The sequence below is a fragment of the Aspergillus stella-maris genome, assembly GCF_047715825.1.
Source record: "Aspergillus stella-maris strain CBS 113639 unplaced genomic scaffold BDV14scaffold_48, whole genome shotgun sequence".
Classification (NCBI taxonomy): domain Eukaryota; kingdom Fungi; phylum Ascomycota; class Eurotiomycetes; order Eurotiales; family Aspergillaceae; genus Aspergillus; species Aspergillus stella-maris.
This window is the reverse complement of record NW_027396842.1, coordinates 122,652-138,364: the sequence shown is the minus strand read 5'-3', so window position 1 is coordinate 138,364 and position 15,713 is coordinate 122,652. Positions and strand designations below refer to the sequence as shown.

The window sequence follows — 15,713 nt, the reverse complement described above, 5'->3', positions numbered from 1 at the left end:
TATACTTGTCTATACCCCTATATATCTTGGCAAGCTGCCAAATTATGTTCCTTGCTGCTATTAATTTGCTGGTTTTGCTGTCTTAATACTAGTTATACTTTTACTATTCTTACTTGCAAGTACTAGCTAACATGGTTGGGCTTTATAGCCATTTATTAAACTTTCTAGTAATAAAGATAATAAGGACTCTAAGTTAAGTAATACTAACTTTATAAATAATTAAGTAACTATTACTTTTAATAGTTTTAAATAGCAATTAAATAATAGTTTGCCTTTAGCCTTAGGTAGTATTAAAGCTCCTTTTTCAAGTCCTTTTATTAGCTTTAGGTTGGGAAGTCCTAGTTATCTAAAGTGGCCTTCTTTAGCTATGGGCAGCTATTTAAATGGCTCCCCTTTAAAGAAGCTTGCATTAAGTCCTTAGGTACTCTACAAGGCCTGTCTTGTTACTACCAAGAAATATTATTTGGTATTATTGTAGACCCGAGCTAATTAAAATGGTGGCAAGAATATTGGTGCTAATAAGGATGCAGAGATGGGAGATAATATATAGGGGCTTGGTACCCTATTTTGCCTTTAGGCACTTTTATCTTAGTATAAGTTAGTTATTTAAATAAAGGAAATTTTGTTAAGTAGAACTCCTCCTCTTGTAGCTATAACTATTTTAATTACTCCTATTAACAAGGAATAACCATGGTAAATAGCCTGTTAAAGTCGGCCTGTTTAGCATCCCTCCCAGGTTGTCTCCTTATCAGGGGTTTGCCTGGCCTTCCTGCTGCTTTGTTAATATTTAAGATAGGCAAGTCTCCCTGTGGTTCCTATTCTAAATTTAATATTAACTCTTAAACATGCTTCATGAAAGTGTGTGATTCTTCTATAGGGGGTGCTGTTGTCAAGATATTCTTTTATTAATTTAAATATCTGCCCTTTGCCCTATGGCACTTCTTAAGCTTCTTAATAATATTCTCCTTCCCTACTTTACCTAAATGCTTACCTAAGTATTTATAATAGTCCTATTTAGCTTTTATTATTGTGGAAAGATTTAAATAGGGGGGGATGGCTAGCTTGACAGCCTTTAAGATCTATTAAACCTCTACAGGCTTGGCTAGTTTTAAGCCTGCCTTTTTTAACTTTGCTTGCATGCAAGTACTTGACCATAGCCTCTTAGGCTTGTTAATTTCAGCTTTAATAAGCCTTGCTCTATTTACAAGGTTATAGGTTACATAACTATTTAGTTCTTAAAGGGTATAGGTACCAAGTAGATGGGACTTTAAGACTCTGTAAGGCCCAAACCACTTACTCTAGAATTTCTGTGGCATTTTATTGCGCATAAGGACCTAGTTGCCCTTCTTAAAGCTGTAATGCTTAACAAGATTATTATAGATAACCTGTTATTTAATAGCATGCTTTAACAACTATTTATTTGCAAGTGCTCGTGCATGGTAAATACAAGGTACTTGGTCCTCTTTCTAGACGCGCTTTATTAAGGTACTGTCCTTGGGGAGTCAAGGCTTGATGTTATAAACTAGTTTAAAGGGGCTGACCTTGCTTATACTATAAACATAAACTTGGGTGGCAAGTATGGCTTGAGAGAGATATTTATCCTAGAGCCATGTTAGTTTGCCTATTATTATCTTTGTTAACATGGCACCTAGAATACTATTTAATTATTTAATATAACCATTTATTCTTGAATAATATGGTGTCATGACCCTATATTTAGCTTTTAAAAGTTAAATATAATGGGTAATAACCTTTAACAGGAGGTTAGGTCTATTATTTAATATTAACTCTGCCATTACCCTATAGTAAATAAAGATCTCTTCATGCAGGAATATGGCAATAGCCTTATTAGTTACTTTAGAAACTACTCTAGTAACTAGCCAACTAGTTGCATAGTTAATTACTGTTATAATCTAGTTATTCCTATTTGGCGTGATTAGTAGTCATCCTATTAGGTTAATTCCCTATTATTTAAAGGGCTAAACATTACCTCTAAACATATAAAATTATTTCTCCTGCTCCAGACTTTGCTAGGAGTACTATAAAACTTGGCACACAAGATATTATTAGGCTATTATTTAAATATCCTTGTATATTAAGGGCTACCAGGCATGGTTCTTAATTACTCCTAGGAGTCCAGGGAAACCCAGGTAACCATAAGAATTGTGCATTTGCTACATAAACTTTTTATAAAATACTATTTAAAGAAATAGTAAGGTATGCCCATCTTCCTTAATATATAGCAAGACTAGTCTTGACCCATTTAAATTATCCTTTAATAGATTCTTGAGCCAGAATCTAGCTGTGTCTGCCTGGATGCGCTTGGCCAATAACTTATCTTCTAGTAGTTAACCCTGTTATAGGTATGTAATTATTACTTCTTCCTAACTATCCTTAGTATTCTCTTTTACTAATATACTAAATATTGTCCCTAGAGTATTATTTACCCACTTGTTCACTATTTACTAATCCTTCTTGCTTCTAGTATTTACTAGTCCTTTGCCCATAAAGTCTAGTTATTAACTAATTATATCTAGTACCACTGCCTTAGTGCCAGGGTGGTATTAAATGGCAAGATTATAGGCTTGGAATTCCTTAATCTAGCATACAAGCCGCTTTAAGTATACTTGCATTGTCGCGAGGTATTTAAGACTTTTATAATTTATTAAGACCTCTATCTTAATTCCATTTTTAATATAATAATCCCACAGGCGTAGGGCTTCCTTAATTACCAGGAGTTCCTTCTCCTGCATTAGGTAATTACATTCTATGTTATTTAATTTTTAACTATTAAAGGCCACAGGGTGCCATTTGCCCTTGTTATCCTCTTGGCTTAATACCATGCCAACTGCCTATTTAAAAGTATTAGTTTTAATCCTAAAGCGCTTTTATGGCTTAATAATCTTAAGCAATGGGGCTGTAGTAAGAGCTTTTTTAAGCTAGTTAAAGGCTATTTTATATTAGGCACTTTATATAACCTCCTGGTATTTCCACCTTTATAAAGACATGTCCTTCTCCTTAAGGAGTTCATGTAGTGGTGCTATAATCTTAGCAAAGTCCTTAATATACTTTTAATAGTATATTGCTAGCCCCAGGAATCCTTAAATATAGTAGATGTTCTTGGGTTAAGGCCACTTTTGTTATGGGCCCCTCGTACGAGGTGCCCTAAGAGACAGAACTCGGTCGCTACGCGACCTCGTACGATGACCCACCCTCGCTTACTGCCCTCCATTTCTTATTCCGCACACAGCGCCTGTACCTCTTCTTCTTCAACAGACCCTTCGTGTATATAGGCATGGTATAGTTTAGTACAAACATATCAACCCCTAACAACTTTTTAATAACCTCAAGCTTGGCAGGGACAGGCCTAGTATATCCTTGACCAATAATATAACCATAAAACTTTAATTCCTTTATACTAAACATGCATTTTAACCCTTTTACAAATAATTTATTTCTTTAAAAAGCTGCCAGGATTATGTGGATATATTCCTTATATTCCTCCCAGGTCCTTAAAAAGACTAAGATATTGTCTAGGTAAATAATATAAAACTATCCCAGGTAAGGTGCAAGAATATAATTTATTAGTATTTAAAAGGTAGCAGGTGTGTTAACTAACCTAAAGGGTATTACTAGGAACTTAAACTTGCCAAAAATAGTGTTAAAGGCTGTCTTTTAAATTAATAATTCCCTTATCTAGATTTGCCAGTATCCTAACAAAAGATTAATTTTTAAGAGGTATTTGGCAGGGCCAACCATGTTAATAAGGTTAGTAATCCAGGGTAGGGGATAGCTATTCCTTGCAGTCTTTTTATTTAGCAGATGGTAGTTAATATATATCCTTTACTTGCCTCCTAGTTTAGGAGCAAAGATAACTAGAAAACCCCATAGGCTAGCAAAGACTTGTATAATTCCCTTCTTAAGAAGCTTGGTAAGTTACTTCTTAAGCTTGTCAAGCTTCTCCTGCAATAGTGGATAAAAGGGTTTGTTAACTAAAGGCAAGTTATTTATCTTAATATTATATATTATGTCTCTCCTGGGAGGTAGTATTAGTAGGAGCTCTTCTTTAAAAACATCTATAAATTCCCTAAGGATGGCATTAACCTTGCTCTTTATATCTGGAAATCCTGGTTCCTTTATTTCTAGTTAGATTACTATAAGGAATGCTTTGTTCTATTATTTCTTTAATAACTTTGCAGCCTGTTTAGCTAATATTAAATTAATTAATATATCCCCACTACTAATATAATTGCGCAAATCTATTAGGTGGACAATAAATACTCTTGCCCCTGTTAATAATTGCAGGTAAATAATAGCCATCTTTTAATTAATATATGGATTATAATACTAGAGCCAGTCCCAACCTAGTATAATATTATGGTTAGGGAGCTTTAATCCCTATATTCTAATGTTACCATGCCACTCTCCAAGGGTTAGTAGTAGCTGGTAACAACCTTTTATATATAGTTAATTTCCATTTACAACTCTTACATGTAATTTGCCATGGTGTTGGTTAACTTGATATTCTTGAAATTACTTGGCCACCCTTATTAATATAAACAAGTGGCTTGATCTGGAATTAACAAGAATCTTTACATGCTTTTTAGTGGCGTTAATACCAACCTTCCCCTAATATAAGGCAAGGTCTGTTATGGGCCCCTCGTACGAGGTGCCCTAAGAGACAGAACTCGGTCGCTACGCGACCTCTTACGATGACCCACCCTCGCTTACTGCCCTCCATTTCTTATTCCGCACACAGCGCCTGTACCTCTTCTTCTTCAACAGACCCTTCGTGTATATAGGCATGGTATAGTTTAGTACAAACATATCAACCCCTAACAAGGTCATTCCCAATTGCGTGCAACTCAGTGTTGGTGTCCTCCAAGGGTGATTCTGCACTAGTATGGACGCTTCTAGATATAGGATCCAGGGTATTAATAATTGGTATTGTCTCCTTTAAGGAAGCCTTGACCATCTTGGCCACTAGTGCTTCCTTATCTAGTGGCTGGTGTCTTTTTCCTTTATTATTGGAGTAGGTTTCTAGTCCCTTATATACTCCTTTGTTAGGGGTTGATATGTTTGTACTAAACTATACCATGCCTATATACACGAAGGGTCTGTTGAAGAAGAAGAGGTACAGGCGCTGTGTGCGGAATAAGAAATGGAGGGCAGTAAGCGAGGGTGGGTCATCGTACGAGGTCGCGTAGCGACCGAGTTCTGTCTCTTAGGGCACCTCGTACGAGGGGCCCATAACACCTATAGCTAAATACTGGGCAGCTCTCATGCATGTGATTAAATACCTAAAAGGCATGTATATACTAGGAATCAGATACTAGCATGATATTGCTAATATAGGACCTTTAAATGCCTATAGTAATTTTAATTAGGGAGGACCTTATATAAAAGCCCACAAATTGGTGGGTAAATATATTTTTAAACTTGCTAGAGGACTAATAGCCTGGCAAGCAAAGCATTAAACATGCGTGGCAACTAGTTCTAATAAAGTAGAATACATTGCTGCATTAGAGGCCTCGCGCGAAGCCTACTAGATCCACGAGATTATAAAGGATCTATGCCTATTTAATGATTTGCCTGTACCTAGCGTCCTACTATACATGGACAACAGGGGAGCCATTAATCTAACTACCTCTAATATGCAAACTAAACAATCTAAGCATATTAATATTTAATATCACTATACGCGTGATATGGCTGATCAAGGCATTATTTAAATCAAGCAGATACCTACTGCTAATATGGTTGCGGATGGCTGTACAAAGCCTCTAGGATTTGAAGCTTACTCTTATTTTATTTCTCTACTAGGTCTCCACCATAAGGACCAGTAATTCATGTATTTACACTTGTTTTTGATGACTTGCTTGCTTAAGGGGGGGTGTCAGAGCATACTGCCACCCGTTACCGCCTGCCCCTAGGGTCGACCTCGCTTAGTCATACCTTAGTCAGGTAGAGTTATCTTAGCTAGGCGGCCATACCAGCCACCCAATGGAAGATTATCCATCGCTTCCCACATCATTTGTCGGAGCATACTGCCGCCCGTTACCGCCTGCCCCTAGGGTCGACCTTGCTTAGTCATACATTAGTCAGGTAGAGTTATCTTAGCTAGGCGGCCATACCAGCCACCCAATGGAAGATCATCCATCGCTTCCCACATCATTTGTCGGAGCATACTGCCGTCCGGTACCGCCTGCCCCTAGGGGTCGACCTCGCTTAGTCATCCATTAGTACCCTAGATAACTTTAGCTGGCCGTACCGGCCACCAAATAGGAGAGATATCCATCGCTTCCCACATCATTTCCTCTTTTGGCCTGTCGAAGCTCGACACCTCTACTACCATTTCTACCTCCATCCATAACTCATTTATCCCTAGAATTACCATGAATACTCTTGATTTTCATGTCCAGCACAACTTCCTGCTTTTGCAGACCGCTTGAATGTTCGTGGGCTGGTGCGTCATGGCTGACCATGGATGTGGCCGGTGACGTCAGCGAGCGCCCGAGATCCAGGAACAAGATCCAGATGTCGTCCTCAATTGTAGCGGGGAGCCATCAGCAATTTGATCAACAACCTCATGGAATCGACACTGTTGTGCGATTGACTTTTCAATGGAGCGAGAAATTTATAGGTCCGCTGTCCTGACTCGTGGTTGCTGATGCTTATTGACGAACCAAGATACCTACCGCGCGACCACACGACATATCCTTTTGCTCCGGTGGATGAAGCAGGCTACAAGAACTTTGTGCCTGTGCCATCCCGAGACAATGCCTTGACATCCTTTGCCCAGCTTGGCGCATCGAGGCTCCATGCCGAACGGGCAGTTATCTCGCTGTTCGGGCCTACTCACCAGTACGTTCTCGCCGAGGGAGCTCAGCTGCCAGGACCAGATGGCGAGGATGAATTGCGCTTGGGATGCTGTATTTTGCCCAGGGAGAGTGGAGTCTGCATGGAGGTCGCAAACCTTCCATTGTCGGAGCCTTCTGACAACCCTGCCATTGTTGGGCGCGACGCAATAGTCATCTCAGACATGCGGGCGCAAAATCTCACGAACCTAACTAGTCCCATAAAAAACATCCTGCGGGCAAGCTTTTGGACTGGTGTGCCCATTATCTCTCCCGCCGGAACAACGATTGGATCGTATTGCGTGTTCGGAAGCCAGCCGCGCCAGTCCGGGATTGACGAAGTCTCAATAAATTTCATGAAATGCATGGCGACAACGACTATGGCCCATCTTGACGGCGTTCAGTCAAAGCATAGGAATGACCTCGCCAACAAAATGATTTTTGGTCTAGGGAGCTTCGTGGAGGGAAAGACAACGCTCCGTGATTCGTGGCTTGAGGCGCAGGAGCAGGATGCTGCAACCGTGCAATCCGGAGAGACAGTGGAGGGGCAACTCAACAAACGGCAGCAGGATGTGCAGAAGTCACGAAAGAAGGAAAATTCTCCACGACTCTCGCAACAACGGGCTGTGACCCAGGGCGTCGTTGCTAAGGGCCCATCGCTAGTAGCCGACACCACCAGAGAGGCCGCCGAAAAGCACCAAAATCTTATCCATACGCAAACAAAGGCGGCGTTCAGGACCTCCCATACAGACGACAAACTACCCGAGGACAGTACGGAAATTGCGTTGGAGAAGACATTTTCTCGAGCTGCTAATCTCATTCGAGAATCCCTCGAAGTCGAAGGTGTAATTTTTCTCGATGCGAGGATTGAATCTTTCGGTGGACTTGTGGGATATCGGAATACACAAAATTCCACTTCAGAATCAGAAACAGGAAGCGCCGAAGGAAGCAGCGATGCAGAAAGCACGAGCCTCTCGAGTAGATCATGCTCCTCTCCTCCCATTTCTGGAACCAAGACCACGACGTGCCAGATTCTTGGTTCCTCTACCTCGAAAAGTTCCACCATTAACGACGACTCCATGTCAAAGCCTGATTCAGCCAATCACTATGTGATGGGAGAGTCTGCGTTGAATGCGCTGCTGAATCGTTATCCGCGTGGGAAGATCTTCGACTACAGCAGCAGTGAGCCTATATCTGATGACAGTGGCACTAGCGGCTCCCCTGCTACAACGGAGACAGCAGCTTCGAAAGGAAGAAGAAAGAAAACGAAGAAGCAAGATGCACAAGACTTGAGCAGAATGCTGGGCGGAGTCCAAAGCCTCATGTTTCTGCCTCTGTGGGATTCTCACAAGGCAAGGTGGCTTTCTGGTGCTCTTGTTTGGACCAAAACAAGAGGACGATTTTTTACACCGGAGACTGAGCTGACTTATCTTCACGCTTTCGGTAATAGTATCATGGCTGGAGTTCATCAATTGGACGTCGAATTGGCCGAAAAAGCCAAGAGAAACCTGGTAACAAACATCTCACACGAGCTGCGAAGCCCGCTGCATGGTATTCTTGGGACCGCCGACATCCTCAGCGACACAGTGATGAATGCCCTACAACAAGGCATGGTGCACACAATTGAAGCTTGTGGTCGGACTCTTCTTGACACAATAAACAACCTTCTCGACTTCACATACATTGATAAGTTCAGGAGAGAACCGAAACAGAAGTATAAGCATGGTCGGCGCAAAGTCAACCTTGGTCATTCAAGAGAGGAATCAGGGCGATTCGACAAAAGCATAGCCGTCGGCGATGAGGACATCTGCGAGGACGTCCAGCTTGATGCTGTCCTGGAAGAGGTGGTGGAGAGTGTGTTCTCCGGCCACAGTTTCTACTATAGCCCTGGAGAACAGGATGAAGGCTCCAGCACCAACGAAGCCGACTCGCCCTTGAATGATGTGACCCTTATCTTCGACATCCAGGAGGCGGCAGACTGGAAATTTTCCACTCCAGCTGGTCCTTGGCGACGGATAATGATGAACGTCTTTAGCAATGCCCTCAAGTATACCCCTCGCGGTTTCATATACTTGGGCCTCAAAGCAAGCAACCCACAATGTGATAGTGAAGGAAGTCAAACCCAAGTCACATTCACCGTGAAAGACACGGGACAGGGGATGGGCGTAGAGTTCCTACGTGATGGACTATACACTCCCTTCTCGCAGGAGGATAGCCTGGCACCTGGCAGTGGGTTGGGATTGAGCATTGTTAGAAAATCCCTAGTCGCTCTTCATGGCACCATTGAGGTCACTTCGGAGAAAGGCAAGGGTACTCAAGTTTCGATTCAAGCTCCGATGAGTCTGGCCAGTGCTCCTAACAAAGCGGATGAATCACACCTGGCGGCGACATACAGCCTAGTCAGAAGGCAGGCCGAGGGGAAGACAATTGGACTAATTGGGTTTCACGCAGCATCTCCACCAGATCCGGACTTTACCCTATTCCAGTCCTTACAGCGGTTGTGTGAGGGCTGGTTTGGACTTACAGTTCACATGGCTTCCAGCCAGAACGAACTCCCAACATGCGATTTCTACCTGACGGCGTCCTCGGAGACGGATGATGTGGAAACTGAAGGATTGCAGGGGCTCGGTATTGATGCAGCAGATACTCTTTCCCCCTTGATTGTGATCTGTCAAACACCCAAGGCTACACACAATATGTTCGCTCGCGCCCAAGGTAGGAATAAAAAGGCCATTATCGAATTTATAAGCCAGCCATGTGGACCCCGGAAGCTCGCGAAGACAATTGAACTATGTCTGCAGCGAGTTCAAGGAGTTGAGGCCAAAAAAACCTGAATCCACTCGTTGGGTTGAAATACCAGAATCGTCTCACATGTCGCTCGACATTGGACCACGCAATTCGCCAGGTGGTCGAATGAAGATCAGTAAACGAACTGCCAGCCTTCCATATCGACGCAAGCGTACTGAAATGCCCGCAACAACTGCCGAAACTTTCCAAACTGAAGGTGCTCGACCTCAGCCGGATTTGAAAGCGGCTGGCGGTCGTCCATCAGTGCTGTTGGTCGAAGACAACCCAGTGAACTTGAAGATTCTAATCGCCTACGTGAAGAAAGAGAACTGGGACTGTGAAACAGCTACAAATGGAATACAAGCCGTACAGGCTTTCCAGACACAACCTGGAAGATTCCCACTTGTGATAATGGGTATGTAGTTGCCAATGTCGTGCCTGAAATCCGAAACCTAATGCAATGAACTAGATATTTCAATGCCAGTCATGGATGGCTTTACTGCCAGTCGGAAGATACGCGAAATTGAACAAGGACAGCCGGCGGTGAGAAATTCAGGAAACCGATCGCAATCGACTCTTATTGCGGCCCTCACTGCGCTGGACAATGCGGATGCGCAGAAGGAGGCATTTGCATCTGGGATCGACGAGTTCTTCACAAAGCCCATTGACCGGTCCGCTGTACGTTCACTATTGCAACGATTTACAGTCTGAAATATCTACCATTATGCACAATTACAGTAGCAAGCTTCCATACCGCTGCCCTATACACACGCGATAGGCTGATCGTCGACCCCCCCATAGATAAAATATAGGCGTCATGCACAGTGCAGTAAATATGGTAGATTAAGCAGGATCCAGTGGTAGCTCATGATCAGCAGACTAATCTGCCTATCCTCCCGCGCATTAAATGTGGTCCAAGCAAATTTATACTCCGGGCTAGAATTAGATCTTGAGAAATGATAAAGCAGGTAGAGATTTGATAGGTGCCAGGCCGAGACGGTCGTGATACAGTATGGCTTAGTATACCTAGTCCAGATCGCATGAATCATCACTGATTTCCCCAGCTTGGAACCGATTAACCATATCAACGCGTTTTCCAGTATAATTCAGACACCAACAACCGCTTTCAAGCCCTTGACGCTTGCCTTCCATTTACAGTCTCCATGGTGTAACTGCCCATCGCAAGATGTCTTTTGCCTACCCCGAGGGCGAGTGCTTCTTCAAGCGTTCCGCAATTTGTTCGTCATCCTACGACCCTGACAAACCTGAGCACTTTTATGGTCATCTTCTTGTCGAATACATTTGGAATCGGCCGGCATTCCATGGATGTGACAGCGACTACAGGAGGGACGTCCACTTCCATCCACGCTCCGCGTACAAGGTCGTGAAAGGCGACTGGTGGAATACATACTATGGTAACTGGACAAGCATATACTTCCTTTACGGCACGAAGCCATACAGTGATAAGGCGCGGTATAGACAGATAGAGCACAACCTATGTGTAAGCGGGAATCGATTTCGCGACCAGGAGAAAGGGGGCGCGCTTGAGTCGTGGTTTACGACCCTGCCAATGCCATTGCTGGCGAAAGGGGAGTAGTGGTTTCTCGCTGATGTATGTGGTTACCCATGCAGAGAGCTTGGGTAATATCCTATTTCAACTTGAGGAGCTCTACTAATTATCGACACGTGGTTACTGCTTCATAGCGCGCTGCGTGTATCCGTGGAATCTACATCCCAATCGCCCACCAGGCCTCGGAGGACTATCCGGAGATATGCACATTCCTGCAAGTCAACGTCCTTACCCATCCGGCGGTGGATAGCGAGGACAGCTTAACCTGGGTAGCAGGGGAATCGACCGCAACCATCCAGCTCGACCCGACGCTAGGACTCGCCCCAGACGGAATGTGGACGATGGCCATAAACATCCGGCAGCTCGTCAACATGCTCTCTCTCCCGCGCCAGCTGCGCGGCCATAATGTCTTCTCCTCACACATCATCCGCATAGTCGACCGCAAATTGACACCCACAAAGGGTTCCCCACAAGAAGCCAGAGACTGGACCGATATCAGCTGGACGGCCATCGCGAGCGCAAACTACGGCCTTGCGATCCAATGGAAACCGCCGCAGCAAACGACTTGGTTTACGGACTTTATCAAGAACACTCTTACCATCGCAGTTGGGTTCATACCGATCGTTGGCCCGCTCGCTGCTGTTTACTTTCCTTTGGCATGGACGGCGATCGCAGACACTGGAGCATTTGAAGCGACCCTGCGAGAACTTATACCTGTCGCTGACCTCGCCATGAAGGTTGCCGAGGAGGTTAAAAAAGGCACGGAAGACCAGGTCCTGTACCTACCAAAGGAGTGGTCTGGGTCAGTCGATACCTTTATGGGCTTGTCGGCGGCGAAGGCCACTGAGAAGGCGCAAGGCGAAGAAGACAAACAGGTGACGCTCGGGAAACCTGCAGCGCAGAAGCTAAAGGAGTTTGAATCAATCCGGAACTTCCAGTACTGGACGGTGATGAAGCCTGCAGGTGCAGGTGCACCGGCAGTAACAGCACGTACAGCCGCACCTACGGTCGCAAGTACGAAATCTGTTGGGTCATCGGGTGTCGGCAAACACAGCGCACCACTGAACGCCAATATTCCCGACGTACCTCGTCCCCTGCCTGTTAAAGAGCTGAAGCCTAGTGCGAAATTTGAGCTGGCAAAGGTTGCTCTTCAACAGCCCCCAAAGGCGTCGTCTGCTACTGGCCAAGCTGATAAAGTCTATGGCGGGTTGATACAGGAGGTAAAGCCTGACGTGGAGATTCAGAAGACCAAAGAAAAAGCCGCCGCAGATGGAACAGGCGAGGATTGGCTGGCAAAGTATCTTTTTGAGGAGCTATTTGGGGCCGTTGGCGATGGGGAATAAAAGCCCCTCGTGGACTATACTGGCACTGGTCATAGTTTGGACTTTGATGGACACATATCAATGTATGCTAAGAAATGGCTATAATTTACTAGATTGATAAGTTTCTTTGGTTTATGTTGGGATCTTCTGTCAAAGCGTTCCAAGCCTCTTGAGATGCGTCCATGTAGGCTCAGGATCGAGAACGTACGGCCGAACTGCACGAATGGCGTGTCTCAAAAGGTCAATGAGGAGGACGAGTGAGCAGGCCAGAGCATATCGCCCTTTCATATGTATCCAGGGAATCTACTGCCTATTTACACCCACAGCAAGATACTATAATCCGTTCCACCAGTAGGTGTCCGGAACAGTAAAGCTACCAGAAATCGCCTTGCCGTCTGTAGACACACTGCTATTACTGATGGTTACGCGGTAATCGCCAGCCTCAACGCACCACTGATTCCGCTCCTCGTCAAAGTAAGAGGCTGCATATTTCTCCGCCACCGAGATCGTCACCTCCTTGCACTCGCCAGGGTCAAGCTCGACCTTCGTAAAACCCTTTAACTCATTGACGGGTCTGTTGACCTTTGCAGGTTGCATTGGATGCACATACAACTGCGCGACCTCGGCCCCTTTGACCAACCCCGTGTTTCGGACCTGGAACGATGCATGTACGAGGCCATCCCTTACCTCCAAGTTCAAATCCGAGAAAGAGAAGGAAGTGTAGGAAAGCCCATGTCCAAACGGAAAGTTGACCATCAGGTCTGCAAGTTGATAGTAGCGATATCCGACATAGATATCCTCCCCGTAAAGGGTCCGACCAGCCTCTGTGCGGAAATTGAGGAACGAAGGGACATCCTGTAACCTCTTGGGGAATGTCAAAGGCAATTTTCCTGAGGGATTATAGTCGCCGAAGAGGACATCCGCGACGCAGTTCCCCGTCTCGTTGCCGCCGTACCAGGCCTGGATTAGAGCCGACGTGGTATCTAGCCAGGGCATCTCGACGGGGGTGCCTGTCTGCATGACGACGACGGTCCTTGGGTTCGCGATCGCCACCTCTGAAATGAGTTGATCTAGGACACCAGGTAGCTTCATGTTTGTCCGGTCACTGCTTTCTTGCTCCCAGTCTCCATTTAGGCCACCGCAGATAATGACTTGATCGTGGGTCCTGGCCAGCTCGACAGCCTTCTCAATTTGTGCCTGCGCATCTATCACCTTGCAGCATCCGACGCGAAGGGCACCACTGCCAAGCATGGCACTATCGACCTTGAGTGTATAGCTTGGAGCGGAGGCAAATTCGACCTTAACGTGGTACTCTTTCCCGTGTATAAGGACAATCGGACCGCGCTCCTCCACCGTCCCAAGTCCATAGAACGTATCGCCCAAGGCCTGCTTCGTGGCATTATCGACCACCAGTTTGTCATCAACGTATAACCTTGCAGTTCCACAGACAGCGAGTCCGAACTCGTATGTTCCATCCTCATCCACGATCAGAGTTCCTTCGAGATCCGCATACCAAAGGTCATGGCTTGCTGGATGTTTATAGTCGTTTAAGTCTATATTTGTGCCCGTGAGCCAGAGTTCCTCGACCGGCCTGCGCAATTCTGCACCAGGTGGCTCGTTATACACTTTCCAGGTCATTCCGGGTTTACCGTTTGACGAGTGCGGCTGCATTTGAGCCCCTAGTAGTGGGAGTAGCTTGTGTGTGTATGCACCGACTGTATACGCCGGCGGGTAAGCAAGCTTCCCTTTGATGCCGTCGTACGGGCTGACAGCATAGTAAGGCTCCAAGGCTGCAGAGCCACCTCCGCAGTATGTAGTCCCTTTGGCATTTGGTCCAATAATGAGCGTCCTCCTGTTCTTGCTTAACGGAAGAAGACCACGGTCATTCTTCAGCAAAACAATACTTTCATTTCCAACTCGCCTGAGTAATGCTGCTGTCTCAAGTGTATCGTTCTTTTCTTCTGGTCCGCCTTCAACAATCCCAGGTATGGCGGCGCATTTGCTAACGAATTTCAACACCTCCTTCACTCGCTCATCGAGGGTATGAGGCCATACCTTCCCTGTCTCAGCCGCGAACTTCAAAAGATACCCCCGCCACGACGAAGGTCCTGGCATCTCCAAGTCAAGACCGGCCTTGATCGCCTCCACGGTTGAATACAAGCCGCACCAGTCACTCATAACGAGACCCTCCCACCCCCACTCGCCTCTGAGAAGACCCTTAAGAAGCTTTTCATTATCGCAACAGAACGTCCCATTAACACCATTGTACGCGGTCATGAAAGCTCTCGGCTTTGCATCGCGCACTGCAATCTGAAACGGCAGCGCATAAATTTCCCTGAGAGCACGTTCGGTAACAATACTCTGCACACCATTTCGCTTATGCTCCTGCTCATTACAAATAAAATGCTTGATTGTCGCCTGCACACCGGTGCTTTGGATCCCGCGTATGATTGCCGCTGCAGACAATCCTGAAAGAATGGGGTCTTCACCTAGCGACTCGAACCCTCGACCGCCGAGCGGCGAGCGCACCATGTTGACAGTTGGACCCAAGATAACGGATACATTTTTCGCGATAGCTTCCTGGCCCATCAACTGACCGGCTTCGTGAAGGAGGTCCTGGTTAAATGTGGCTGCCAAAGCTGTACCGCATGGGAAGCACGCTGCCGGTACACCGTTGAAGACCTTGGTGCCGCGAATGCCGTTTGGACCGTCCGACATGCGGATTGCGGGGATGCCATGGTCGGGGAGGGATGCTGTATGCCAGAAGTCGGCCCCTAGCGTTCTACCCATCAGCTATTTAATCATCAATTTGTGGTTAGGGGTGTACGAACCTGAAAGGAGGGCGACCTTCTCGTCTAGTGAGAGCTTCTTGAGGGTGGCTTCCACATTAATGTTCGCCATGATACCGCCCAAGACTTGTATATTGGACAGTGACCAACAGGTCGAGGTTCAAAGAGATGGTGAGCAATGCTTCGAACCGGACTATGAACTGAGAGGTCGGAAGGATCCGATATCTTCGGAGGAGGATCGGGATGCCGAACACCTGCCGGTATGTACGAACTTTCCTACACCTGCGACGCCGTCCGGCAGGCATGCTTATCTACGATACCAAGACACATTGCGTGCTCCTGGATTCGTTATCAGCTTGTCCATTGCCAGTCATCCTAGGGCATGAGG

General features: G+C 45.6%; 3 protein-coding genes across 3 annotated transcripts; 2 read left to right on the top strand and 1 right to left on the bottom strand.

Annotated features, from left to right (window-relative positions):
* Positions 1 to 6,670: 6,670 nt before the first annotated feature.
* BDV14DRAFT_202545 (hybrid sensor histidine kinase/response regulator) lies at positions 6,671 to 10,355 on the top strand (the record flags this gene model as incomplete). The annotated part of the gene is made up of 3 exons (XM_073774063.1): positions 6,671 to 9,555; positions 9,611 to 10,059; positions 10,114 to 10,355. The coding sequence occupies 3 exons, from the start codon at positions 6,671 to 6,673 to the stop codon at positions 10,353 to 10,355; spliced, it is 3,576 nt and encodes a 1,191-aa protein (XP_073625688.1).
* Positions 10,356 to 10,699: 344 nt separating this feature from the next.
* Positions 10,700 to 12,579, top strand: BDV14DRAFT_210367 (uncharacterized protein). The gene is made up of 3 exons (XM_073775878.1): positions 10,700 to 11,145; positions 11,242 to 11,256; positions 11,349 to 12,579. The coding sequence occupies exons 1-3, from the start codon at positions 10,831 to 10,833 to the stop codon at positions 12,555 to 12,557; spliced, it is 1,539 nt and encodes a 512-aa protein (XP_073625687.1). The 5' UTR covers positions 10,700 to 10,830; the 3' UTR covers positions 12,558 to 12,579.
* Positions 12,580 to 12,869: 290 nt separating this feature from the next.
* On the bottom strand, positions 12,870 to 15,437 carry BDV14DRAFT_210364 (beta-glucosidase H; the record flags this gene model as incomplete). Its single annotated transcript, XM_073775877.1, has 2 exons — positions 12,870 to 15,310; positions 15,368 to 15,437. 2 exons carry the CDS (start codon positions 15,435 to 15,437, stop codon positions 12,870 to 12,872), a joined length of 2,511 nt encoding a protein of 836 aa, XP_073625686.1.
* Between the last annotated feature and the right edge of the window lie 276 nt (positions 15,438 to 15,713).

What these genes read in the sequence shown, in the direction of transcription:
- BDV14DRAFT_210367 (XM_073775878.1), top strand. Translation starts at nt 10,831, where the DNA reads ATGTCTTTTGCCTACCCCGAGGGCGAGTGCTTCTTCAAGCGTTCCGCA.